The sequence below is a fragment of the Venturia canescens genome, chromosome 11 (genome assembly GCF_019457755.1).
Source record: "Venturia canescens isolate UGA chromosome 11, ASM1945775v1, whole genome shotgun sequence".
Classification (NCBI taxonomy): Eukaryota; Metazoa; Arthropoda; class Insecta; order Hymenoptera; family Ichneumonidae; genus Venturia; species Venturia canescens.
Window position 1 is genome coordinate 15,953,474 of NC_057431.1, and position 23,845 is coordinate 15,977,318.

Below are 23,845 nucleotides of genomic sequence, written 5' to 3' on the forward strand. Positions count from 1 at the left end.
ATTTTTAAATGTCGTTTTTGCATTCTGAATCTAGACATTTTCGTGTCATCCAAAACATGCCCCGATGAAATATATTTCCAAAGTTTGCAAGTGGCCGCGGAGATCCAATTATCTACAGTTTGATAGTTGCAAAAAAAAGGCACCCGGAAACATTTATTATGTCAGAATTCAAAGAAGTAAAAAAAAACTGAGCGTACTTGATTCAACAGAGCAACGGAATTCAAAGACGTTTAAGGTACCTGCATTGGTTGGGGAGGAAAACAATTTCCTTTCAGGATTATTTAGAAATAAATTTAGAAATTCAGAAATTTAGCATAGAATTTATAAAATGGAGAATTAAGTTCATTAGTAAAGTTGAAGACTTTTGTGATAAATTTTTGAGATAACATGTTACGGTTGGAGTAAAAAATTTAAATAATTGGCACACATGCTGCGACACAAAAATATCAAAGTTTGAAGGTATTCGCTCCATACCGCAGTAATACAAACTTTAATACTATTTGAAAAGAAATACTTTAAAACTTGCTGAACAAAGTTCCATTACATATTACCATAAAGATAGGGGGTGATACTTAGCACATATACTTATCCACAGAAATTTCCAAATTCGCAGGTATCTACTGCAATTCAATGTATCTGCGCAATGAGTTTGGAAGACAGCAATTTCAAATCCATCCATAAATGAGCAACTGAAGACTTTTGTAATGAATTTTTGACTTCATATTTATGTTACGGTGCGAGTCAAAAAATAAAATGAATGGCACAGTATATAAATTTTATAGTTTGCAGATTTTTGCTGTATTTCAATGATCCAAATCTATAGTATTAGAGTGAAAAGTTGTTAGAAGTCATGATGTTACATTAAAATGACATAGCGCACATAACATTCAGAAATTCTGTAGGTTTCCATGATGTTGGCAGGTATTATACTTAATCGCATCGAAAACTGAGCAACTGTACACTTATCGTAATGAATGTTTTCACCAATAATTCCACATTTGCAGTTTGCAGAATAGGAATACTCAACATACACGTCATTTCATAAGTATTGTTGTCAATATTTGTGTTTGCCTACTGCATTCCGAAGATTCAACTTTTCATATTATCAGCAAAAAAAGCATATAAAGACTTTTTGGAACAAGTTTCAAAATTTATTACTCGACAGACCAGGTGGAAAAAGAATAACTACACTTATATCAAGACCAGAAACTGTTTTGAGAATCTGTTGTACAAAATGTGCGATTGATGATCATAATTGGAAACCTCTTGAATCACGTTACCACAATCAGCATTAAGAAATAGTAGAAAATCATAGGACACATATTAGGCAACCAATTAATAATATGCATCGATCCGCTGCAAACCGATGGAGTCAAAACAAGGATCGGAAAGAGCAGAGCCATAGTTAAAAAGAAAAAAGACAGTGCAATTGAAAGAGAACAGAAATCAAAATTGTTTCATGTATCTGTGCATTAGTTTCTGAAGACAGTAATTTCAGATCTATTCAGAAATAAGTAGGTGAAGACTTTAGTAATGAATATCTTCGTTAATATATTCCAGTTGGAACCAAAAAGTTAAAAGATTGGCATACCTGCTATTTCATAGAAATATCAAAGTTCATAGGTACTTGCTACGTACGAGTTATACAGACTTTGGTGCTATAGGGAAAAACACTTCAAAATTACATGAACCACATTTTTGAAACTTATTATGACACATTCAAAAAAAAAGTGACAGATACGATGCATGTTGAAGCAAGCAAAATGCTGTAATTTTGTATGTCTCCATGGTTATCCGCAGACAAAATATTTGATCACATCCAAAAATGATGAGGTGTAGACTTACAGACATGAATTTTTCAACCCACAATGCCAATCGCAAACATGGTCTGGAAATATTCAATATACATGTCGCTTCATCACTTTGTCGAACTTTAGAGGTGTTCATTGCATTTCGAAGATACAAATTTTGATATCATGAAAATTAAGCACCCAATGACTTATTGAAATAAATTTCCAAATTTATCATGTAACAACTCAAGTGAATATATCTATGCATTTACATGGCCCAAAGATTTTTCAAAACTTGGGTGTATGAACAAGCAATCATGAAGGCTCTTTGTTATAAATATTTCAAATTATCTTGTTGAAATTAATATAAAAAAATAGAAATACGAATATCTCTCGTATTGTCTGGAGAACAAATAGAAATTGGTATGACAATACACTGTAAGCTAAGGAGGTGGAAAAAAGGGACCGGTGAACACAGCCAAACTAAATGAAAGAAATTATGACAACAATACATTGAATTACTTGACCAAAGTTTTTTAAAATTTATTTGAATTCGTTTACACACAACCATCCACCTCTTTCTTTAATGTAATTACACAACATAGAATTTCTGTTTGGAAAGAACGTTTTAGAGGTTATAATGAACGAACGTTTTTTTTCTCATTGTTATTATTATTATTATTCAACACTAATTAGTCACGTCATTAATAATATCGATTCCTTCCACTTTTCAATAACCACTTTTATTTTTCTACACTCTGCACGCAACAGCACTTCGGCGGTCATAACCTCAAACGTCAACATGACGCGAAATCTCGCAAATTTGCTATCTATGTATTGTGACGGTTTTTTATTTTTGACCGTCACTAAAGCATAGAGTATCGGAAGGAGAGCGCTCCCATAGCTCCTGCTCGATACTTCGGCCACACGATTATCTCACAGGGCTTGCTTAGGGCGATAGTTTTGTTAATATTTTATTAATTTGCGTCTTGGAATATATTTTTTTCATGTGAGTGATCCCGGGAAAGATAGAGAGAGAGAGAGAGAGAGAGAAAGGACTTCGCATTCTGTTGTTGATACAAGGACGAGGCAACGAAAATCTCACGGAAGGCTCGAGAATATTCGAGTTGGAAAATATTCGTTTGGCATCGAGGACTTGGTTGTTTTTCCATCGTTACGCCAGGGCCGTCGTACCCGCCGGATTCTCCCGTCAACAATCATCGAACGGCGATCATCGCATCATTCTCGCGAGGTCCCGTAAATTATGCGAACTCCACGGTCCGTTTTCTTGCGTAAAAATATAATGGTCGAGCCAGGGGTAAAATGCATTGACATCGTGTGTAGCATTTCCCGATTTTCAAACTCATTCTGGGGCCCTGTCTAACGCTCGGACCAATTTTGTAATTGCGCCGGACCTGTCAATAGTTTTCGGGAGTATTCGAAATTAGGAGAGGGGCGGGAGACAAAATCCTCGTTACGCGTAACGTTCTGGTTCTCGAGGAGATTCTCGTGAAGTATCGAGCAGAGAGGACGTGTCGCGAAAATGGGAAGAAACACCGTGAGTTCCTTCCTTTTCACTTTCTGGTTTGGTTGGTGGGCCTTCGAACATCTTTCCCGGGTCATATTTTTCGTGATCGTGCATAATTAAAAGAATTACCGTCCTTCTCTTGTGTTGAGAGAAATTTGGTCACGATGATGACTCTGTCACGCGTTCCTTTGTCGGCTCTTTCGATTTTTGTTCCCGCGATCACCCGTTTAGTGTTTCGCGTTATTTAAAGTTAAATTTTGTGTCGAAGAGTAATCGTGGCCGTACTCGAGATCTCCAATTTTCGTGTTTCGTGTTTCCAAGTTTCGCGTTTGGTAAATAATTGTTCCCGATTGGCGTAAGTTGTTTCCCGGGCTGAAGGGTCGCGAAATTGTGTAATTGAGTGCGTGTGTGAGTGACTGGGTCGGGATGATTTGACGCGAACAACGTTCGATAGCTCGACCGAGTAACCGAATATCGGGGGCTCGGTATTGCGAATAAAACATCGATAATTTCGTTTTCATCTTAAAATTTATTTTCTCGACCGTGAGTAGATCCACGGAGAGAATAAATTCGAGCTCGGTTTAGATTGTAGAGGATGTAGGATCTCGACAAATTTTGTGTGTGAGCGTGCGAGAATTTTGAGTGTGTGAGTTCGCGATTCTTCCCCCGTGGTTCAGTAGAGTCGCGTGATCGTTATATTTTCGTTCTCCCGTGTTAAATCTTTCGATAAATTAAATTTGGATAAACTCTTTTCTTGAGCGAAATAATGTAAATTTGTTTGCGACTGGAACTTATCCCGAGCGTGCGTATTTCTGTTGTCATTTTTCTTATATTTTCCGACTTTAAGATTAAATTTGTTATTATTATTTCCAAACGTAATTTTTGTGTTTTAATTATTCTCGAGGTCACCCCGCCCATCCCGCTGATCGCAAGCTGGTCAACTTTACGTCTCTCTCTCTTTGCCGTCGAGTCGCTTTGCGACTGGCGCCCAACTTTAAAATTTCCATCTTAGATTTTGTTTAAAATCGACGGGAAAGAGAGCCAGACTTTTGTGGCATTTTTCGAGGCTTGGAAAAATCCGTCACAGTATATATTACGATATCGAAGTAGAACAGATAATTCTTAATTTTCACGACACACATTATTCACGTTTTCACTTCTCAACATTTTACTCACTCTCAGTACACTGTATGAGATTAATTAATCCACTTTTGAGGTTTTATTTATTATAGATATTATATTGTCGTGAATTGGGCTCGAAACTTATTGAAACTTCTTTTATGAAAAAAATAAAATTGATTATATCCACTGCTATTTCCAATAATGTTTTATTTATTTAAACGAAATTTGCAAATCTTGCACCGTTGATCCACGGGGCTACGATCGCAATCACTTTATAATAACATAACAGACGATAACAGACGGTATACAAGAAAACATTGAGGACTATAAGAAACTTTCTCATCTGCGATTGGTCGAGTCGGATAGATTCTCACCGGTGATTGGTTATGATGGGCATCAAGAAGCCCTTGTATGTATCGGTCTGAACCCATATACGGATACGTCAGCTGCGTAAATGTGTTGGTACTTTTTGCATAATCTTGAGCCCGTGCAAAGTTTTTTCTCAGCAATTACGCCACCGATCATGCTGATTTTGGGCGCAATCGAAAGAGAATTTCTTAATTAACTGAAAGTTCAATTTTCAAATTGCGACATAACTCCTGAGCTTCGCAATTCACGAAAATGACATGTCGATTTTACCCCCACCACCGCGAATCGTTTTATTCAGAGATAATATAGTCTCAGCGAGAGCCTCGGGCCAGCAGACAACAGGGCTGTCAATGTACTTGTCCCGAGACTCTGCCGAGTCTCTTGATAATGAGCCAAAGGACTGGGTAGAAAATGACTCATACAAATCGTGCTTCGAAACTATTCGGAAGATCACATGTATTAATGATATTGCCGAACGAGGTATTGCGTTAATCCAGACTTACAATCGAACTTTAACGAAAAATGAGGAAGAAAAACAATTTATTTTGCAAGTAGTGCAAAGACATCGTCAGGAATATCCTAATTACAATAAAATGAATTTAATTAAAAACTGAAAACATTGTATATGTTTAAAAGTGCAATAAAAAAAATGATGAATATCTTTAAAAAAAATGTTTGAACAAATTTATTCTATAAACAAAATTCCTTACACATTTTGATTCATTTTAGTATAGTCTGGACCGTCACAATGAACTTTTCTAATCGGGAAGCCTTAAAACTGCATATTTTTGCTTTTTCCAACTTTGATAGGCCGTAAATATATGAATTTATTACTTTTTGAAATCGACCGGGGCGTGATTTTTTAGAGAATTTAATGCCCTACAAGAATCTGCTTGATTTTTTTTTTATCTCAAAACGTTTAGAACTGACAGCATTTTTAATGCAACAACAGTTTTCTATGAGTTATTTAAATGAAAAATTTCAAATGGCCACCGACACCTTTTAAAATTTAGCTAAAAATTTTTCCCAACGGGAGAGTTTTTCTCTCAGTATATAGACTCATTTGAGCCCTTAAATTCGATAGGTTAATTTTTTTGGCTCACCCTAATATATATTGAAGCAAAACACCGACTCGAGAACTTTATTTTATTTTTATTTCAACGACATGGCACGCACGAGTGTTTACACCGGCGGCCATGTTGAAAAACTGTCACTTCGCGAAGCGGCGCTCGGGAAGCGAGGCGCTCAGCGCTGCCAACCCAATTTCGTTTTCACAAAATTCCCTAGATTCTCAAAATTATTGATTTTATTCAATTTCAATTAAACAAACTCTTTCTTATTGAAAATAATGATGCGGATTGTTAAAGAAACGTTTTTTGAACAAGTGGGTGAAAATTTCAGGATAAAATCATTTAAATTTTTAAGTAAACTTCTCTTTGCGAGATCGAGTGCACAGTGCGCATGCGCGATGACCTACTTTCCATAGGCACGTGCAATAGACGCAATCACGATTGAATAATTAATTAAAAGGAAATAAAAGCTTTGTTATTGAGGAAATCAATTAAAAATAAAGCAGAATAATTGAAAAAGACACAAATTGTGCATAAAGGCAATAAAAATTGATTTCATTAAATTTTATTAAACTCTCGCACATGCGCAGTGTGACTGCAGCTCGACTCGGCCAATTGGGACCCACGCGGGGGAGTTAGCGCACCAATCAGAGAATTTAGAGTGGGAGTCCCTGGTTCGAGATTAAGTCGCGCAGCGAATCAGAGAGAGGGACAAAGTCCAAAAGTATTATGATTATTATTTCCTTTGTTTCAACGGGTATAAAAACCCGAGCGCAGAAGCTCCAGCTAGCTAGTCTCATCTCGAATCTCGCCACGCTAGGAGCCAGTCACGTCTCGAATCCCTGAGAGCTCGACTCGCATGCCATAACCAAAAGCCAGTCTTGCCTCCGGATCTCGCCGCGTGAACTCGCCCAAATTTCAAGAATAAAGAAACATAACATTTTCGCTTATTTTCAAAATCGCTCACAAAAACAAAGAGCCAAATAACATCGCTGATATCCCACTCAGAATTCAAATAGAATAACACCTTTCCTCTCTCACGCTAAGAGGGCCGGGTTCATTCGATTTCGTTTGAACTCAAGATTCTTAGGTGAAAGTTTCCGATCTATCCAGGAGGGCCGGGACAGTTCGATTCCGTTTTGTCTCAAGATTCCTGGTAGATTTCCAATCCTTTTTCTATCCGAGAGGGCCGTGGCCGTTCGATTTCGTTCGGTCACAAGATTCTTGGGTAGGACTCCTACCTTTCCATGCCAGAGGGGCCGGGACAGTTCGGATTCGTTCTGTCTCAAGATCTCTGGGTGGATTCTTTTCCAACGAATCATTGTTTTCTGAGTAGCAGTTCAATTGATTAAATTCATTAAAAATTATTAAAACCAACCAAGTTTCTTTATTCTCATAACGAGACAATTGCGAGTCATTTATTATTTTGAGCCAATTAAATTATTCCAAAAAGCGAAATCTCTCACTAAAAAAAATCATAATTTGAATTATATCGAGTCAAAAGAGTGAGATCAACCACAAAAATCCACTCGAACAATCAATTTGTATTGTATAGAGTCAAAAAGTGAGTTTCTAAGAATTATAGCTCAATTATCAAATTATCAAATGATCGAATTATCAAACAAAATTAATTAAAAATTTATCAAGACCAGCGTTGGCGAGAATTATTGAAAAATTATTATTGCAAGCGAAACTATCATTATTCAAATAAAAGCGAGCTTAAATTCATTGCGAAATTCATCATAATTAATTCTGCGAAAATTATTTTCTTTTTGTGTGGAGAAAAATACCGGAAATAAAATTTTACATGCGATTAAAATAAAGCGGAAAAACACGATTTCAAATAAAAAGCCTTTATTTTTGTAATTTGGTTTAAAACAATTAAAAATTGAATAAAACATTTGTCATTTCAATCTAATTTCATTTTACTTTTGTTTTTCCTTCATGCCCGCTCTTCTTTATTATAGAATTTCTCGAATCCAGGCGTGACGGTGTGCACAAGCACGAACGTACCGTTACAATATAGACACATCTATATAAACCAAATCATCCCTAATACAAAAAAGGCTATATCTCTGAAACTATAAAAGACTCCCACCTATAATTATAGATAAGATTGCTCGAGAGAACGTCCAGAATAACATATAAAATAATAAGCGCGATCGGAGGTGAGGCCCGTATTCTGAATATTTACCAAGAAAAAAGAAGGGATAAGACGTACTGGAAATAAAAACACTAGCGAAGTGAGGATACCGACCGACCGAGATAAGCGATATAGATATACTCGCTCGGGCTAAAATAGCAACTTAAAAATTCAATTTCTCAATAGATATTGCTAGTTGCCAAAAATCCTTTTAGGGGAAGTCTTATATTGTTATAAAGAAGCAGTATGCAAAATTTCAGCTCAAAATTCGGTTTCCGCTTTTCGGAAGTTTAACCGAGTTTATATTTACGTTTACGCATTCACCCGCTTATCTGCATGCACGAGTTCAAACATGTTCGTTCGACTGCGTGTTGACAAAACAATGTAAGGTACGGTTTTCTACTTTCATCCAAATACCACTTATTTATCAAATGTTTAGTTTCAACTGAACAACACGATGAAGCTGCATGAATTTTTATCTCTTGTTGGGTGTAAAGCCACCTTAGTGGATTTTTTATATGATCGTGGAGTGATTTTGAAATCGATAATTTGCCCGAAGTGTGGAAATGAATTATCTATTAATCTTGAAACACTAACATTTCATTGTCAAAAACGATATAATTTGAACCAGAACAAACGTAAAAAAATATCTAAGCGATGCGATTTCAAAAAAAGTGCAAAAAAGAATAGCTGGTTCGAAAATATTCATCTTTCAATTGAAACCGCATGTCGTTTTATCGCATATTTTTTAATGATACGTCCACCGCGATTTGCTTTTCTCAAAGAAGAGCTCGATTGCAGTTTAGCTACAATCGTAGATTGGTCGAGTTTTTACCGTGAGGTTTTTTTTATAATTAAATATAAAATAAGCAAATAGGAATATTGATAATACTGAATTAATAAAAATATCATGTGTGATTTTAGAAACAGTAATATTAATTTTAAAAAATAACTTATAACTTCAGGTATTTTTATTCTGGGCTGAAAATGAAAAAAAAATGTTGGGAGGTGAAGGCGTCGTCGTTGAAATTGATGAAGCTAAAATTGGAAAACGAAAGTACAATCGGGGACGTGTTCTCAAAGGTAAATGGATTTTTGGCGGATTCGAACGAGGAACGAAAAATATTTTTATAGTCCCTGTCGAGAACCGATCAACGGAAACATTATTGAAGATCATAAAAGAATACATTTTGCCAAAAACAACTGTAATGTTGGATTTGTGGAAAGCATATGATTGTTTACAATCAGAAGGTTTCGTTCATCTGAGGGTGAATCATTCAATGAATTTTGTTGATCCGGATACAGGTACAAAAATGTAGAATCTTCGTATTTTCGTTGATTATGTTCAGATTATTATATTAAATACAATTATTTAAAGGAGCTTACACTCAAAACATTGAACGAACATGGCGAGAAGTTCGAGCCAACATTCCACGTTATGGAACAAGAGAACATCATACAGCTGGTTATTTGGCCGAATATTTATTTAAACGCGTCCATTCTTACAATGAACGAATCGTTCCATTTTTTGACGCCATCGGCAAGTTTTTTCCACCCGACAAGAAAAAAGACGAAATGCAAATTGACGAAACAAATGATGATTGAACTTGGAATTCATTTTGAATTTCATTATTATTTACGTTAATGAGTAAGTGATGCATGTGTATGTAACACTCTGATATATACGATCTCCTACACAAAAACCCTTATATCTCCGAAACTATTAGAGACCGCCATATACAATTATATATCAAATTACTCGGAATGATGTCCACAACAACATATTTCAAGATGAATAAAATCGGAGGTGGAGACCTTATTCTGAATATTTACCTCAAAGCGGCCGCGTAAATGTAGTCTGTGATGTGTGTGTGAAAAAGAATATAAAAAATGCGCGATGCATATGTCAACGAAACTTTTCAAGATTTCATTATTTCGTTCGATTGGAAATAAGTGTTGACTGAAATAATCCTTCAATTAAACCAGATTACGAGAAATATTGTCCAGTCCGAATATATCGTCACTGGCGTGGTTATGTATCATGTGTAAATAGGTTATACATACGAATAAATAGAACAAAAACACACGGAACTGTTAGAATGATATTAGAAACTTTACTTGAATAAATGTTTTCTAATTTATTTCTTGTGTCATCATTATTTTTAAACATCCCCATATTTTGCTTGATATTCAGTTTGGCTCTGCCCTCTCCGATCCTTGTTTTCACCCCATCAGTTTGCAGCGGATCGATACATATTATTAATTCGTTCCCTAATATATGTCCTATGATTTTCTACTCCTTCATGATGATTGTGGTAACATGATTCGAGAGGTTTCTAACCATGATCTTGAATTGCACATTTTGTAAATCAGATTTTCAAAAAAAAATCTGGTCTTGGTATAGTGTGTAGTTATATATTCTTTTCCCATTAGGTCTGTCGAGTAATAAATTTGGAAACTTGTTCCAGAAAGCCTTTGGATGCTTTTTTTGCTGATGATATGAAAAGTCGTATCTTCGGAATGCGGTGTGCAAACACAAATTTTGATAACAAAACTTATGGAATGACATGTATGTTGAGTATTTCCACTTTGCAAACTACAGATATGGAATTATTATAAAAAAAATTCATTCCGATAAGTCTACAGTTGCTCAGTTTTGGATGTGATCAAATATAATGCCTACCAACATCCCCAGAAACTTACAGAATTTCTGAATGCAATGTGCGGTATGTCATTTTTATGCAACATCATGACTTTTGACAACTTTTCATTATAATGCTGTAGATTCGGATCATTGAAATACAGCGAAAATCTGCAAACTATACAATTTATATACTGTGCCATTTATTTTACATTTTGACTCTAACCGTAACATATATATGAAGTAAAAAATTGATTATAAAAATCTTCAATTGCTCATTTATGGATAGATTTGAAATTGCTGTCTTCGAAGCTCATTGCGCAGATACATTGAACCGCAGCAGATACCTGCGAACTCTGAAATTTCTGTGGATAAATATAAAATCATTAAAAATTCACATGAAAGTCATTCGTTACTTCAACAAGGTACACGCTTTAAAGAATCGATTCCCCTCCGACTTTCAGGATCCCCTGGTATTATTCACAACATTCAACTTCGATTGGATCGGTACAAATTATGTTCAAATACGTTTTAAACGTACTTGTCCGGCCCATCACTTTTTATTCAAATTGCTCTTTCGAAAACAAATCAAAAACGAAGTTAATGCATGTGTTAATATTAAGGAACAGTAATTCCCGAGAAAATAATTTTGCTTCGAATCGCTCTTGTTAAAATGAAACGAAAATAAAAGATGAAGTTGATTAATCTATTTATATTATAGGGAGTCATAATTCACAACAAAATCATTTTTCTCCAAATTCCAGGAATCCACGTGTCGTACTCGACTAGTGATATTTATCAAAATGTGTACGTGACTATAGAAAAAAAACATTGCATGGCTGAGTAGGTTCGAAAATTTCTAGTAATGCGCCTGATTATTTCTCATTTTCATTTATTCTTACCGAATGGCATGTGTTCACTGAAGAAAATGAGAAGTGGATATTGCTATACGAACTTGCGAACAATCAAGTTCAAATTACTTGGAGATATTATTTTTATTTCTATCGATTTTATTATATTTGTCATTATAGAGCAGCCCTGATTTGTTTTCGAATGAGCAATTTGAATAAAAAGTGATGGGCCGGACAAGTACGTTTAAGACGTATTTGAACATAATTTGTACCGATCCAATCGAAGTTGAATGTTGTGAATAATACCAGGGGATCCTGAAAGTCGGAGGGGAATCGATTCTTTAAAGCGTGTACCTTGTTGAAGTAACGAATGCCTTTCATGTGAATTTTTAATGATTTTATTTCCTCTAATTTTTTTAGTAATTTTGATAAAACGTTCTGAGCCCGACAAGGATTTTCAACGCTCATTTGTCGCCGGAGATTATATTTCGAATAACTGATAAATACTTGACCTCGAATTGATATAATACATTTTAGTACTGCACGTAACTTCCGTTATGACTTTTTTTTCATTAACTTTTTTCGTGAAAATAATTATCATGAATTTCAATTAAAGTTTCCAATTTGTTCGATAAATATTCCAAATTATCAATAAAAACTTGGCCTCCAATTGATATCATACATTTTTATACTGCATGTAATTTGGATAGTACATTTGTCAATGTCTTCAATATTTATGAATTTTTTTGAATTTTTTTTATTTTTCTTTACAGAATTTTTTCGATTGTTTTTTATTTTTGTTGAATTTTTTTGAACTTCTCAATTTTTGGTTTATTATATCTATAGAATTTTTTTCCTGGTTCTGAATCTTTTTTCTATGTCATCCAGAAACAAGAGACCATCAATGTACTTGTCCCAACCTTTTTTTCCCTAGGCGTATTTATATCCGAAAGTTTATATGGAATGAAACAGTAATACGCCTATACAATGATACAAATAAAGTTACAACATTTTCTTTGCCCCTCATGTCGGCTTCTCTTCTCACTCATTCTACCTCACCTCCCAGAACTCTAACAGATTGGTCTAAAGGCAATAAAATCTCGAATTTGTACCTTCTTAAATAAACTTATTATTAACTTGTTCTAAAAGTATCGAGTTATAGTTCAGCTCTTTTGGCCTTAATCCCTTAAAGATTCGTCCTTGATAACTCGTCCCTTCGTGACGGTCTTCGCGGACACAACATCTTTTTTGAAACACTCGTTACTGAATTTTATTATCTATTTTTTTATTGAACTAGAATTGTACTGAAGTTCGAAATATCGACCTGCATCGATGTATCTAATGTAGGGCACACTTCAAAGTTTTTTGTTTTGGTGACCTGTCTCCTGACAAACCCACTTGTTATAGCTAAATCAGTACTCCACGCTATATGGGGGACCTATCAATGAAGGAGTCAACGTCACAATTCCTCACATAGAAATATTAACGATAAATGATGGTACTTACTGGTGAGTTGTAACGTTGAAAAAAAGTTCGGAGAATTGTGGTGCAGAGTCTTCAGGGCCATGTGGTGCTGGAAAACTGGCAACAAGCATCAACGGCTTGCGAGCAAAATTTTGTTTGCTCTGGCGTAAAAAGGCAATGCTGTCATTTGCTATCAAGTCCGGATAATAATCCTTCCTGTAATCGAAGCCGTGCTTAATCTTCTTCCCGTTCATGTTCACACTATAGTTATAGTATTTGGAGTTCATTATCAGGCCACCCCATTCGCGCCAGCCCGGTGGTATGTATGATCCATTGTATTTATTTAAATATTTTCCAAAATACCCTGTAAGTAGATATTCGTTACCGATCAGTACTCTTCATTCATTATTTTATTTATTCAATTCATTGTGTTATGTGAAAGAACGGAGAAAGCTACTCATTTACCCCAGTAAACTGAATTCTTCAGATTTAGAAACTGGAATATTCCGAATCGCGGGGTAATAATAAAATGACGAAATGATGATGTGAAAAACAATTAAAACGTAGTGTTTAATAACTTTACAAAAGCACTTTAAAAACCAACGAAATAGAGTAAGCATATTGCAAATTTGCACCTATTAACGGTTCTAATCGCAGTCAGTTTTATCGAATACACTGTGACGTGGCATTTTGCCGCGCCACCCGTACGAATCGTGTCGATCAGTGGACCGGGTTTACGGCCCATTTGTGACGCCCCTTCGATTCGTCGGATGTTAGTCGGAACGAGACTCATCGTCATGTAATTAGATTTAAGTTTTGAATGGCGTATATTTTCGATCTATCGACAAATTACTAAGTCGAATACCAATTACCTTTAGGTACATTTTACCTCCAATTGTCAGGAAGAGAGAGAATTTTATATTGCCTATTTTGAATCGTAATGAAGTTGTTTTTAACAGCTATTCATGTTTGATTTTTGGGAGATTTGGTGTTGTCGCCACCACATATGGCCTTGCGAAAATTATTATTTTGACGATACTCTCCTACTGTTCGAACCGATCTCGTTCGTCAGGGGCATTCCTCTCACGCCGTCTCCGAGTACCGAGTATCATTCTCGACCTGCGGGCGGTTGAAACAGCACACTGGCATAGGCCATTCCTTGAACGTCGCTCGTGTCTCTCCCGCCGTAGCAGCCGAGAGTTGCATCGCCTGCAAAACCGCGAATTCGGGTGTCACAGTTCGTATGAACCGGCGCCTCGTCAGGTGGGGTCTAGGGGAGTTTTCTGGAGGCGAGGTACTGTTATTGCCTGGTGACTTATTGTCGTCGGCCCACCATGGCTTCGAGACCTCCGGAGCCGTGAGGGAGACCTCCCCTCAGCCTTTCAGAGCTGCATGCCGGATTCCCGAGGGGAAAGACACCCGGATAACGGTCATCAAGTCGAGAGGAGTGTTTCGAGTTGGCGAGGGAGGGAAGAGCAGCAGGAGGGGAATTATTGTCATATCGTGTAAAAAAGTGTAATGGAAATTATTTTCTGTGTACGCTCCAGCATTTGAAAATCCTGTGAAAGTGTGAGCCAAGAGTCTGTGCTCTAGTTCGCGCCTAGCGTTTGAGCGCTGCGGTGTGTGGGCCTAGTGGTGGGGAGAGCGCCGAATCTCGACACGGCGAGTCACCAACACCTCCCGAACATCGAAGTTTTTTTTCGTCCAAACGAATAAGCTATAAAATCGACTGACTTCTATTCTAGATTAACATTGGTTAGCCAATTTTTTTCACCGTGAATTTTTTCAGATCCTTAGGTGCATTGTATATAGTTTAAAAAAAATTATTCATGTTCGTTGAGCGTCGTTTATCGGAGACATGTGACCAAGCAGCGTGGTAGGTGGCTCGAGGCTTCGCGCGCCCGGCCGTTTTTACCGCTTACTTAATAAATCAACCACTCCATTAACAATTATCGTAAAACGATTTATATTTTTTAAAACTATGCTATTTTTTTTATCAGTAATTGGGTTTTCAATATTCATCAAGTTTTTTTTTTAAATTTAAGTAATGTTTTTAGGAAATATCGCTGAAAATAATTTCGAGCACATAATGTGAGCTTGAAAATCGAACTTAATTGGGGTGGTGTAAGTATATTGTTACGGTACGCGTTTAGACGTGACCCGGTACGCGTGTGTTCGAGCTACTAAATTTTTGGGAGCAGGCATGAAATGAACGAGAGATTAAGAATTTGTGTGTGAAAATATAATAATAGTGTTTATTCAAAGTAATTTTATTAAACAATTGAGAATGCGATGCAAATCGTTGGTGTTTTGTGGTGTAAATGAAAATATTTCCCTAATTTCAATAAACTTGTCCAATTTACGCGTGGTATCGCTCTCTTACGTCAAGAAATTTGTCCAGTTTTAATTATTTCTGCTCTCTCTTGCTAATTCTTATAAATTCTAATCTGTGAGCTCAGAAATTAATTCCTATTTTTCTCAACTCTCAAATTTAATCAATCCGATTAATTTTGTGTTTCTATACAATTTTGAATGATGTTTGTGGATGGGCTCGATACAAATCAACTGAGATTGATCCAATTTTTGGATAATCAAAATAACTTTTCTTTCAATCGAATGTTTAAAATAATTTGGGTAATTGAGACAGTTCCCGCTTCAAAGAGGATAGTGGAGGCTTATGCTCTCGAAATAAATTATTTATTGCCTCCAACAAAATAAATCAAAGTGGAGTGAAGAGAAGGTAAAGGGCCTATGCCAAGAATTTTCAGACCCCACGGAATCGCAGGGCCCCCTCCCTCTCAATAAGGAATGGATAGGTTATCACTCTGGAATCTTTGGCCTGCACGGAATCGCACAGTCCCCTCCCTCTCGGCGTGAAATTTGGAGTATTTAGGTTGGTTGGTTTGTTGGAACCTGTTTTCCAGAGTCACTACCTCTGTACTTGAAGCGGGAGCTGATTTAGAAATGAGCTGCCGTGGTTGCTCCGCACGGCCTTTTATACTCGTTTAAACAAAGAGATCATGATAATAATTAATTCTAAAAATAACTCGAATTTTGATTCGCCTGGAAAATTAATCTCGAACCAGAATTTGATCTCTAAATTCTCGGATTGGGTCGCTAATTCCCGCTCACGCCGTGATTGGACAAACTTGAGGCTGTTTTCCCTCACTTTTGAGAACTTAATGATCTTTGTGTAAAAATAAATATTTTTAACGACCAAAAATCATATTTTGCTTTTTCTAAATTAAATAAATCAAACATTCTTGTTGCAATCGTTACATTAATAAATTATTGTCAATTTGAATCATTATTTCCCCTGGACCCAAGAGCTCGTTCGCGACTGGCCATTTCCGTTGGATTCCGTGCGGAATAGGGCTTTTCTGGACAAGTTTTCTCTGGACACTCTCAATTGCCTTTTGCACTGAATTTTTAACCTTTTTTGTTTAATTTAATCTTACCTAGCATAAAAATTGAATTGATTGAGTCATTGAAACGTAAAATGTGAGTAATTATGAAAGAAAAGAGTTTTTCTTAATAAAGTAATAGCTTTTACGCCTCGCCACGGAAAGTCGCGTCGAGCGGCTGAGTACGAGCTCGCGTGGTGCGGGGTTTGAATGGGATATTTCGTTTGAATAAAAGGGAGTGCCGTTTCAATATATACAAAAATATTTATCAAGAGACGCGGTAGCGGCTCGACGCCAAGTATTAAAAGGAAAACTGCAGCGCAAAAGAAAAGCCAGCGCGAGCCCTGCCGCTACTCTTATATACGCGAATATGCCGGTTTTATGACGTCACAGAATTTTCAAACGATTTTCACAGACAAACCATTTGATGAAAGGATCTGAAAATTGGTGTCGATTTTTTTTCGATTTTTCCCTTTCCATTGGTCCTTGTTGCAAGTAAATCCGTCCAGTCAATCCCGAGATATGTAATTTTTGTGAATTAAAATTCATCGTTTCGGGATTTCTTATTTCTTAGAGACAGAGGGGCGTAAGTTGAGAATGTTTACATTTGGACTTACGTCCTTTGCGAGACTGGTATACATTTTCGGCTCTCTTGTCACACACTACGCTGAACGCTGTATCCCCTCTCTTGCGCGTCGCCGAGCGAGAGAGAGAGCAAAGCTCGTCGCTATTGGTGCGCGACAGAGACAGCAATACCTCTGATGTGCGCACAACGGGCGATATCAGCGCCCGGTTTACGCATGTAGCATAGTAGTAGCATTCTAGCATCCTTACGTATATACGTACGTACGAATATACACACATCAGCGCGAGCGCCTTGAGCGTCGGCTTGGTTGTGTTCGTAGTTTAGAGGGATTAATTAAAATTAATTAAAAGAAATAATATCATTCATCGTTTTTCATCGTTTTGCGTTTCGAGAACGATGACTGTGAGCCGTAATTTACGAGTGTCGATTCTGATTGTCAACAACTGTTCGCAAATTCCAACACCTGTCATCGTCAGATTTTTGAGATTTTGTGCTAATTGTGCGTCGTGATTAAAAAAAAATGACATTCGTTCCGTGTTTAATACAGAACGATGGCTGTGAAACCGTAATTTGTGAGTTTTCGAAAGTTCCAACACCTACCATCTTCACATTTTCGAGGTTATGGTGCGTCGTGGTTAGTATAGATAAGAAAATAAGAAACAAACCCAAAGAATGTGAACACCACCGACTACTATACAGCTTGTCGAATTTTGTTTTCTTTAAAAAGAGCATATGTAGGAGCAGCAGAAAAATAAACAATTGAAATTGCCGGAGAGGTTATGTATGTATTTTTTTTATTTTACGAAACTGCGAGTTACTTTAGTATTTAATTGCTGTGGTTGATTTATTTAGAAATTTCTGTTTTTATTCGAGATTATATAATTGGATATTGTGAAGAGTTATTCAGACAAATTTTATATTAGTTTGAAACAAAAATCTCAAGTCATTTTATGACGATTTAGAAAAATTCTCTGTTTTTATTCAAGATATAATTGAATATTGTGATATATCATTAAATTATTTATTCGTTAATAAAGAACTTAAAATTGGATACTGTGAAAAGTTATTGCGACAGAACTAATATCTCACCACGCTGAACAATTTATGGCATCTTTTGCACAGGATTTCTTTTTGGAGAACAGAGGAAATGATGTGAATCGGCAGTTTTTCTTCCGAACAATGGACAATGCTGTTTTGAAAAATGTGGTCTTACCATGTTGAACAATTTATGGCATCTTCGCACAGGAAAACGGACGGAGCAGTCTTTCGAGTATTTTTTTTTTGGAGAATACAGCAAATGACGGAATCAGAGGCTTTTTGTGCGAATAATGGACAGTTCTGTTTGGAAAATTTGGATTCTATTTCGAGAGGATGTTCTCAATTCAGATATAGCATATGATCATTATACTCATCATGGATCACTGCTTCGAGCATTATTTTTCTCATGGTTCGATCGTAACGGGCACATTCAATCTGATCTCCGTCAAGCTACTCTCAAGCTCAGAAACGATTTAAGCCACAGGTTCGAGAAATGTGCTTGCTATAAAATTGAAATGAATTCACTTCTTTATCAAAGGCATTCTCTATTAAGTTTTTTATAATTTTACATGACTATTTCTTAGTAAATTTCCTGCATTAGTTTGAATAATAGCTAAAATTTACTAACAGTTTTACATGTCCTCCAATGAAATAAAAATCTTAAGTCATTTTAAGACGAAAAATTTTTCTGTTTTTTTCAAGATTTATAATAAAATTGGATATTGTGAAGAATTATTTAGACAAATTCTACATTAGTTTGATCCAATGAAAGAAAAAATTTCAAGTCATTTTAAGATGATTTATAAAAGTTCTCTTTTTTTATATAAGGTTATATAATTGAATATTGTGAATAGTTATTCAGCCAAAACAAATATTTTTCACCAGGCTGAATGATTTGTGTCATTTTTTTTTTCGAACAGGAAAACACACCGTGCAATCTTTTGAGTGTTTTTTTTTTGGAGAACAAAGCAAATGATGCGGATCAGAGGTTTTTTTTCCAAAGAATGGACAGTTCTGTTTGGAAAATTTGGATTCTATTTCAAGAGGATCCTAATTCATATGATAGTCATTATACTCATCATAGATTTGATAGTAACGTGCACATTCAATTCTGATTTCCGTCAAGCTACTCTCAAGCTCAGAAACGATTCAATCCACAGGTTCGAAAAACGTGCTCTGTTATAAAATTCAAATGAATTCACTTCTAGATCAAAGTATTCTCCATTAAGTTTCTTATTATTTATGATCATTATACTCATCATAGATTTGATTAGTCATTATACTCATCATAGATTTGATAGTAACGGGCACATTCAATTCTGATTTCCGTCAAGCTACTCTCAAGCTCAGAAACGATTCAAGCCACAGGTTCGAAAAACGTGCTCTGTTATAAAATTCAAATGAATTCACTTCTAGATCAAAGCATTCTCCATTAAGTTTCTTATTATTATTTTACATGACTTTTTCTTAGTAAATTTCCTATATTAGTCTGAATAATAACTGAAATTTGTTAACAGTTTTACATGTTCAATGAAACAAAAATTTCAAGTTATTTTAAGACGAAACATTTTTCTGTTTTTATTCAAGATTTATAATTGGATATTGTGAAGTATTATTATTTCAGACAAAGTCTACATTAGTTTGATCCAATGAAACAAAAATCTCAAATCATTTAGGACAATTCTGTTTTTTATTGTGAAAAGCTATTCAGACAAAACAAATATTTCACCAGGCTGAAAGATTTATGGCATTTTTTTTGGAACAGGAAAACAGTTTGAGCAGTCTTTCGAGTGATTTTTTTTTTTTTGAGGACAGAGCAAATGTCAGAGCTTTTTTGTCCGAAGAATGGACAGTTCTGTTTGGAAAAATTTGGATTCTATTTCCAGAGGATACTCCCAATTCAGATGTAGCATAAGATTATTATACTCATCATACATAAGACTTATGAAAAAAAAAACTTGAATTATTTTCAAACGATTCACAAACATTCTTTTTTCGGCATATATCATTAAATTATTTATTCGTTAATAAAGAACTTAAAATTGGATACTGTGAAAAGTTATTGCGACAGAACTAATATCTCACCACGCTGAACAATTTATGGCATCTTTTGCACAGGAAAACAGACTGAGCAGTTTTTCGAGTGATTGTTTTTGGAGAACAGAGGAAATGATGGGAATCGGCGGTTTTTCTTCCGAAGCATAGACAATGCTGTTTTTAAAAATGTGGTCTTACCATGCTGAACAATTTATGGCGTCTTTCGAACAGGAAAATAGACCGAGCAGTCTTTCTCGTGTTTTTTTGTTGGAGAACAGAGCAAATGATGCGAAGCAGACGTTTTTTTTCCGAAGGATGGACAGTTTTGTTGGGAAATTTGGATTCTATTTCGAGAGGATGTTCCCAACTCGGATGTAGCATATGAGCATTATATTTATCATGAATCACTGCTTCGAGCATTATTTTTCTCATGGTTCGATCGTAACGGGCACATTCAATTCTGATCTCCGTCAAGCTACTCTCAAGCTCAGAAACGATTTAAGCCACAGGTTCGAGAAATGTGCTTTCTATAAAATTGAAATGAATTCACTTCTTTATCAAAGTTTTACATGACTATTTCTTAGTAAATTTCCTACATTAGTTTGAATAATAGCTGAAATTTGCTAACAGTTTTACATGTCCTCCAATGAAATAAAAATCTCAAGTCATTTTAAGACGAAAAATTTTTCTGTTTTTATTCAAGATTATATAATTGGATATTGTGATTATTATTTCAGACAAATTCTACATTAGTTTCATCCAATGAAACAAAAATCTCAAGTCATTTTAAGACGATTTATAATAATTCTCTGTTTTTATTCAAGATTTATAATTGAATATTGTGAAAAGTTTTACCGCATCTTTTTCGAACAGGAAAACAGACCGAGCAGTCTTTCGAGTGATTTTTTTTGGAGAACAGAGCAAATTATGCGTATCAGAGGTTTTTTTTCCGAAGTTTTTCAACAGGATGTTCCCAATTCAGATGTAGTATGATCATTATACTGCTTCGAGCATAATTTTTCTCATGGTGTGCATTCAATTCCGATCGGATCGCCGTCAACTTACTCTTAAGTTCCGAAACGGTTCAAGCCACAGGTTTGAAGTATATACTCTGGCAAATTCTACATTTTTTCGGATAATATCTGAAGTTTATTAACATTTACATCAAGACCAATGAATTACTTCGGATAATATTTGAAATTTGCTAATAGATTTTTTGTTGTTTACATAAGACCAATAAAAAAAATATCTTAAATTATTTTCAAATGATTCACAAACATTATTTTTTCCGCGTATATCATTAATTATTCGTTTATAAAGAACTTATAATTGGACAATGCGAAAATATCATTAATTATTCGTTTATAAAGAACTTATAATTGGACAATGCAAAAAGTTATTTTGACAAAACTAATATCTCACCGCGTTAAACAATTTATGGCATCTTTTTCACAGGAAAACAGACCGAGCAGTCTTTCGAGTGATTATTTTTAGAGAACAGAGCAAATGATGCGAATCAGAGGTTTTTTATCCAACGAATCGACAGTGCTGTTTTGAAAAAATACTGCGAAAAGTTATTTCGACAAAACTAATATCTCACCACGCTGAACAATTTATGGCATCTTTTACACAGGAAAACAGACAGAGCAGTCTTTCGAGCGATTATTTTTGGAGAACAGAGCAAATGATGCGAATCAGATGTTTTTGTCCGACGTGTGATCTCATCACGCTGAACAATTTTTTTTGCACAGGAAAACAGACCGAGCAGTCTTTCGAATGATTTTTTTTTGAAGAACAGAGCAGATGATGTGAATCAGCGGTTTTTTGTCCAAAGAATGGACGGTGCTGTTTTAAAAAATGTGGTCTTACCACACTGAACAATTTATGACCTCTTTCGCACATGAAAACAGATCAAGCCGTTTTTCAAGTTTTTTTTTGGAGAACAGAGCAAATGATGCGAATCAAAGGTTTTTTATCTGAAGGATGGACAGTTCTGTTTTCAAAAATGTGGATGCTGTTTCGAGGGAAGGCTTCAATTCTGATGTTTCTCATGGTTCGATTTTAACGACACTGAAGTTTGCAACGTTCGAGTCTAACGAAACGAAAGGAAAAAACTTTTGTAATTCACCAATTTTTGATTTCATGAAGCATCGGTGCGGATTGAAAAACTACAAATTGCAAATTCGACAGGGAACAAAATTGGAGAATTACTGGAATTATGGGAAGGTTTTTTACATCATTTCGTTGGACTCCAACGTTGCGAACTTCAGCGTCATCGATTTTAATGTACATTCAATTCTGATCTTATCATCGTCAACTTACTCTCAAGATCAGAAACGATTTAAGTTACATTCACATGATTAGAAACATTCTCCAATAAGTTTTTCACTCTTTACATGCGTCCAATGGAATATAAAGAACTCATAATTCAATATAATTAAACGTTATTGCGTCAAAACAATCATCTTACTTTGTTGAACAATTTATAGCATTTTTTACACAGGAAAAAATAATTAAAACAGTTTCCATGGTCTCCGGATGAATCGGGCTTTGTTATGAATTCCATAATACTAGTCAACGGAGTGACTAGCCGAAGTGTGTTAATAATCATTGTTTATTATTTAATTTTTGATCAGGGATGGGAGCGGAACAAATAAATGAAATTTAGAATCGAATGAGTTTTCACATATTGTCTTATTGCTTTTTTTTACGTTACATATTCTGCATGACATGTTAATTGTCACGGTTTTGCATATTTTAACTAAATATTTTAGTATATTTTAGTATCACATGTTTATCACTTTTTTTAAATAAGGAACATTAAATGAGGAAAATTACGATGTTCCGTGGTTATTTCCTCTGGAATAACCACCTCGCCAATATCTTCGTGGAGGATCACGATATTTGTCGTTGCTCATCGCCAACAACATTTTGGCTAAAAAACCAATCCGTCGCCGCTCTTGCACCCGTCGTCCGGCTCGGTTTCCACGATGTCTTCCTGTTTCAATTTGAAAAAATACAAAAATGTATACTTTGTTTTTTTTTTATTTTTTTCTGTTACTTACTTTCGAACGTGTTCTTCTGCTCTCCGTCTTCGGATTTCGACGTCGATGGCCCCGAATCATCGGAATTCTGCGCGAGAGTGAGTTTTTTTAGACGATTGGCTGTATCAACCAGCACCTCAGTACTTATTCTTTCATGATCCATTGGTATGTCAGTTTCATTTGCGTCTGGAAAAAAATTCCAAACAAAAAAGATCATAATTATTTTTCGTTTTGAAAAAAATAAAAGAAACTGAAACAGTATAACACTGTCGAAAAATGCATCAAGAGACGCGGTTGCGTCTCGATATATATATATATATTATTTATATATTATTCATATTCAAGAGACGCGGTAGCGGCTCGACATCAAGTATTAAAAGAAAAAAATATTGTACTTACTGTTGATTTTCGCTGATGAAGGATTCGTTTCGTTACCCGCTTCGTTGGTTTTGTCGATATCCCCATTTTTCGGAGTTTCGTCGATTTGTTCATCCATTTTTTCTAAACATAAATTTCAGTCAGGTCATTTTAAAACATTCATTTTTTTAATAATTTTTTCACGTCGAGACTATTTGGAGTATAAACACAAGTATGCTCCAAAAAAAATTGTATTTTCTGTCGAGAATATGTTTTTTGGTGAATGTACTTACCAGTAATATGTACTTCCACAACGCACGTTCGAATTAGACTGAGCAGCTCACGCGGCGAAATCTAGGCTTCAGTTTTTCTTTGTTGAATAATTGATTTCGATTGGTCGT

At 35.4% G+C, this 23,845-nt stretch overlaps 2 protein-coding genes and 1 long non-coding RNA gene across 3 annotated transcripts in view; 1 reads left to right on the forward strand and 2 right to left on the reverse strand.

The window, feature by feature from the left end:
* The window catches only part of LOC122418257 (extracellular sulfatase SULF-1 homolog), a 561,276-nt gene extending 547,379 nt beyond the window's left edge, over positions 1–13,897 (reverse strand). Inside the window, exons 1-2 of the mRNA XM_043432385.1 lie at positions 13,851–13,897; positions 13,021–13,342 (exon numbers count right to left, since the gene is read on the reverse strand). Of these exons, the coding sequence (XP_043288320.1) occupies positions 13,021–13,265 (245 nt within the window). The 5' untranslated portion in view covers positions 13,266–13,342; positions 13,851–13,897. The remainder of the gene's footprint in view (positions 1–13,020; positions 13,343–13,850) is intronic.
* A 3,346-nt stretch (positions 13,898–17,243) lies between these two features.
* LOC122418264 (uncharacterized) lies at positions 17,244–20,047 on the forward strand. The gene is made up of 3 exons (XR_006262479.1): positions 17,244–17,749; positions 18,091–18,490; positions 18,927–20,047. It is a non-coding gene; the product is annotated as an uncharacterized lncRNA (long non-coding RNA).
* A 2,671-nt stretch (positions 20,048–22,718) lies between these two features.
* On the reverse strand, positions 22,719–23,827 carry LOC122418263 (uncharacterized). Its single transcript, XM_043432398.1, has 4 exons — positions 23,738–23,827; positions 23,487–23,588; positions 23,109–23,273; positions 22,719–23,041 (listed from the first exon to the last, which is right to left on the reverse strand). Exons 2-4 carry the CDS (start codon positions 23,581–23,583, stop codon positions 22,878–22,880), a joined length of 426 nt encoding a protein of 141 aa, XP_043288333.1. The 5' UTR covers positions 23,584–23,588; positions 23,738–23,827; the 3' UTR covers positions 22,719–22,877.
* Between the last annotated feature and the right edge of the window lie 18 nt (positions 23,828–23,845).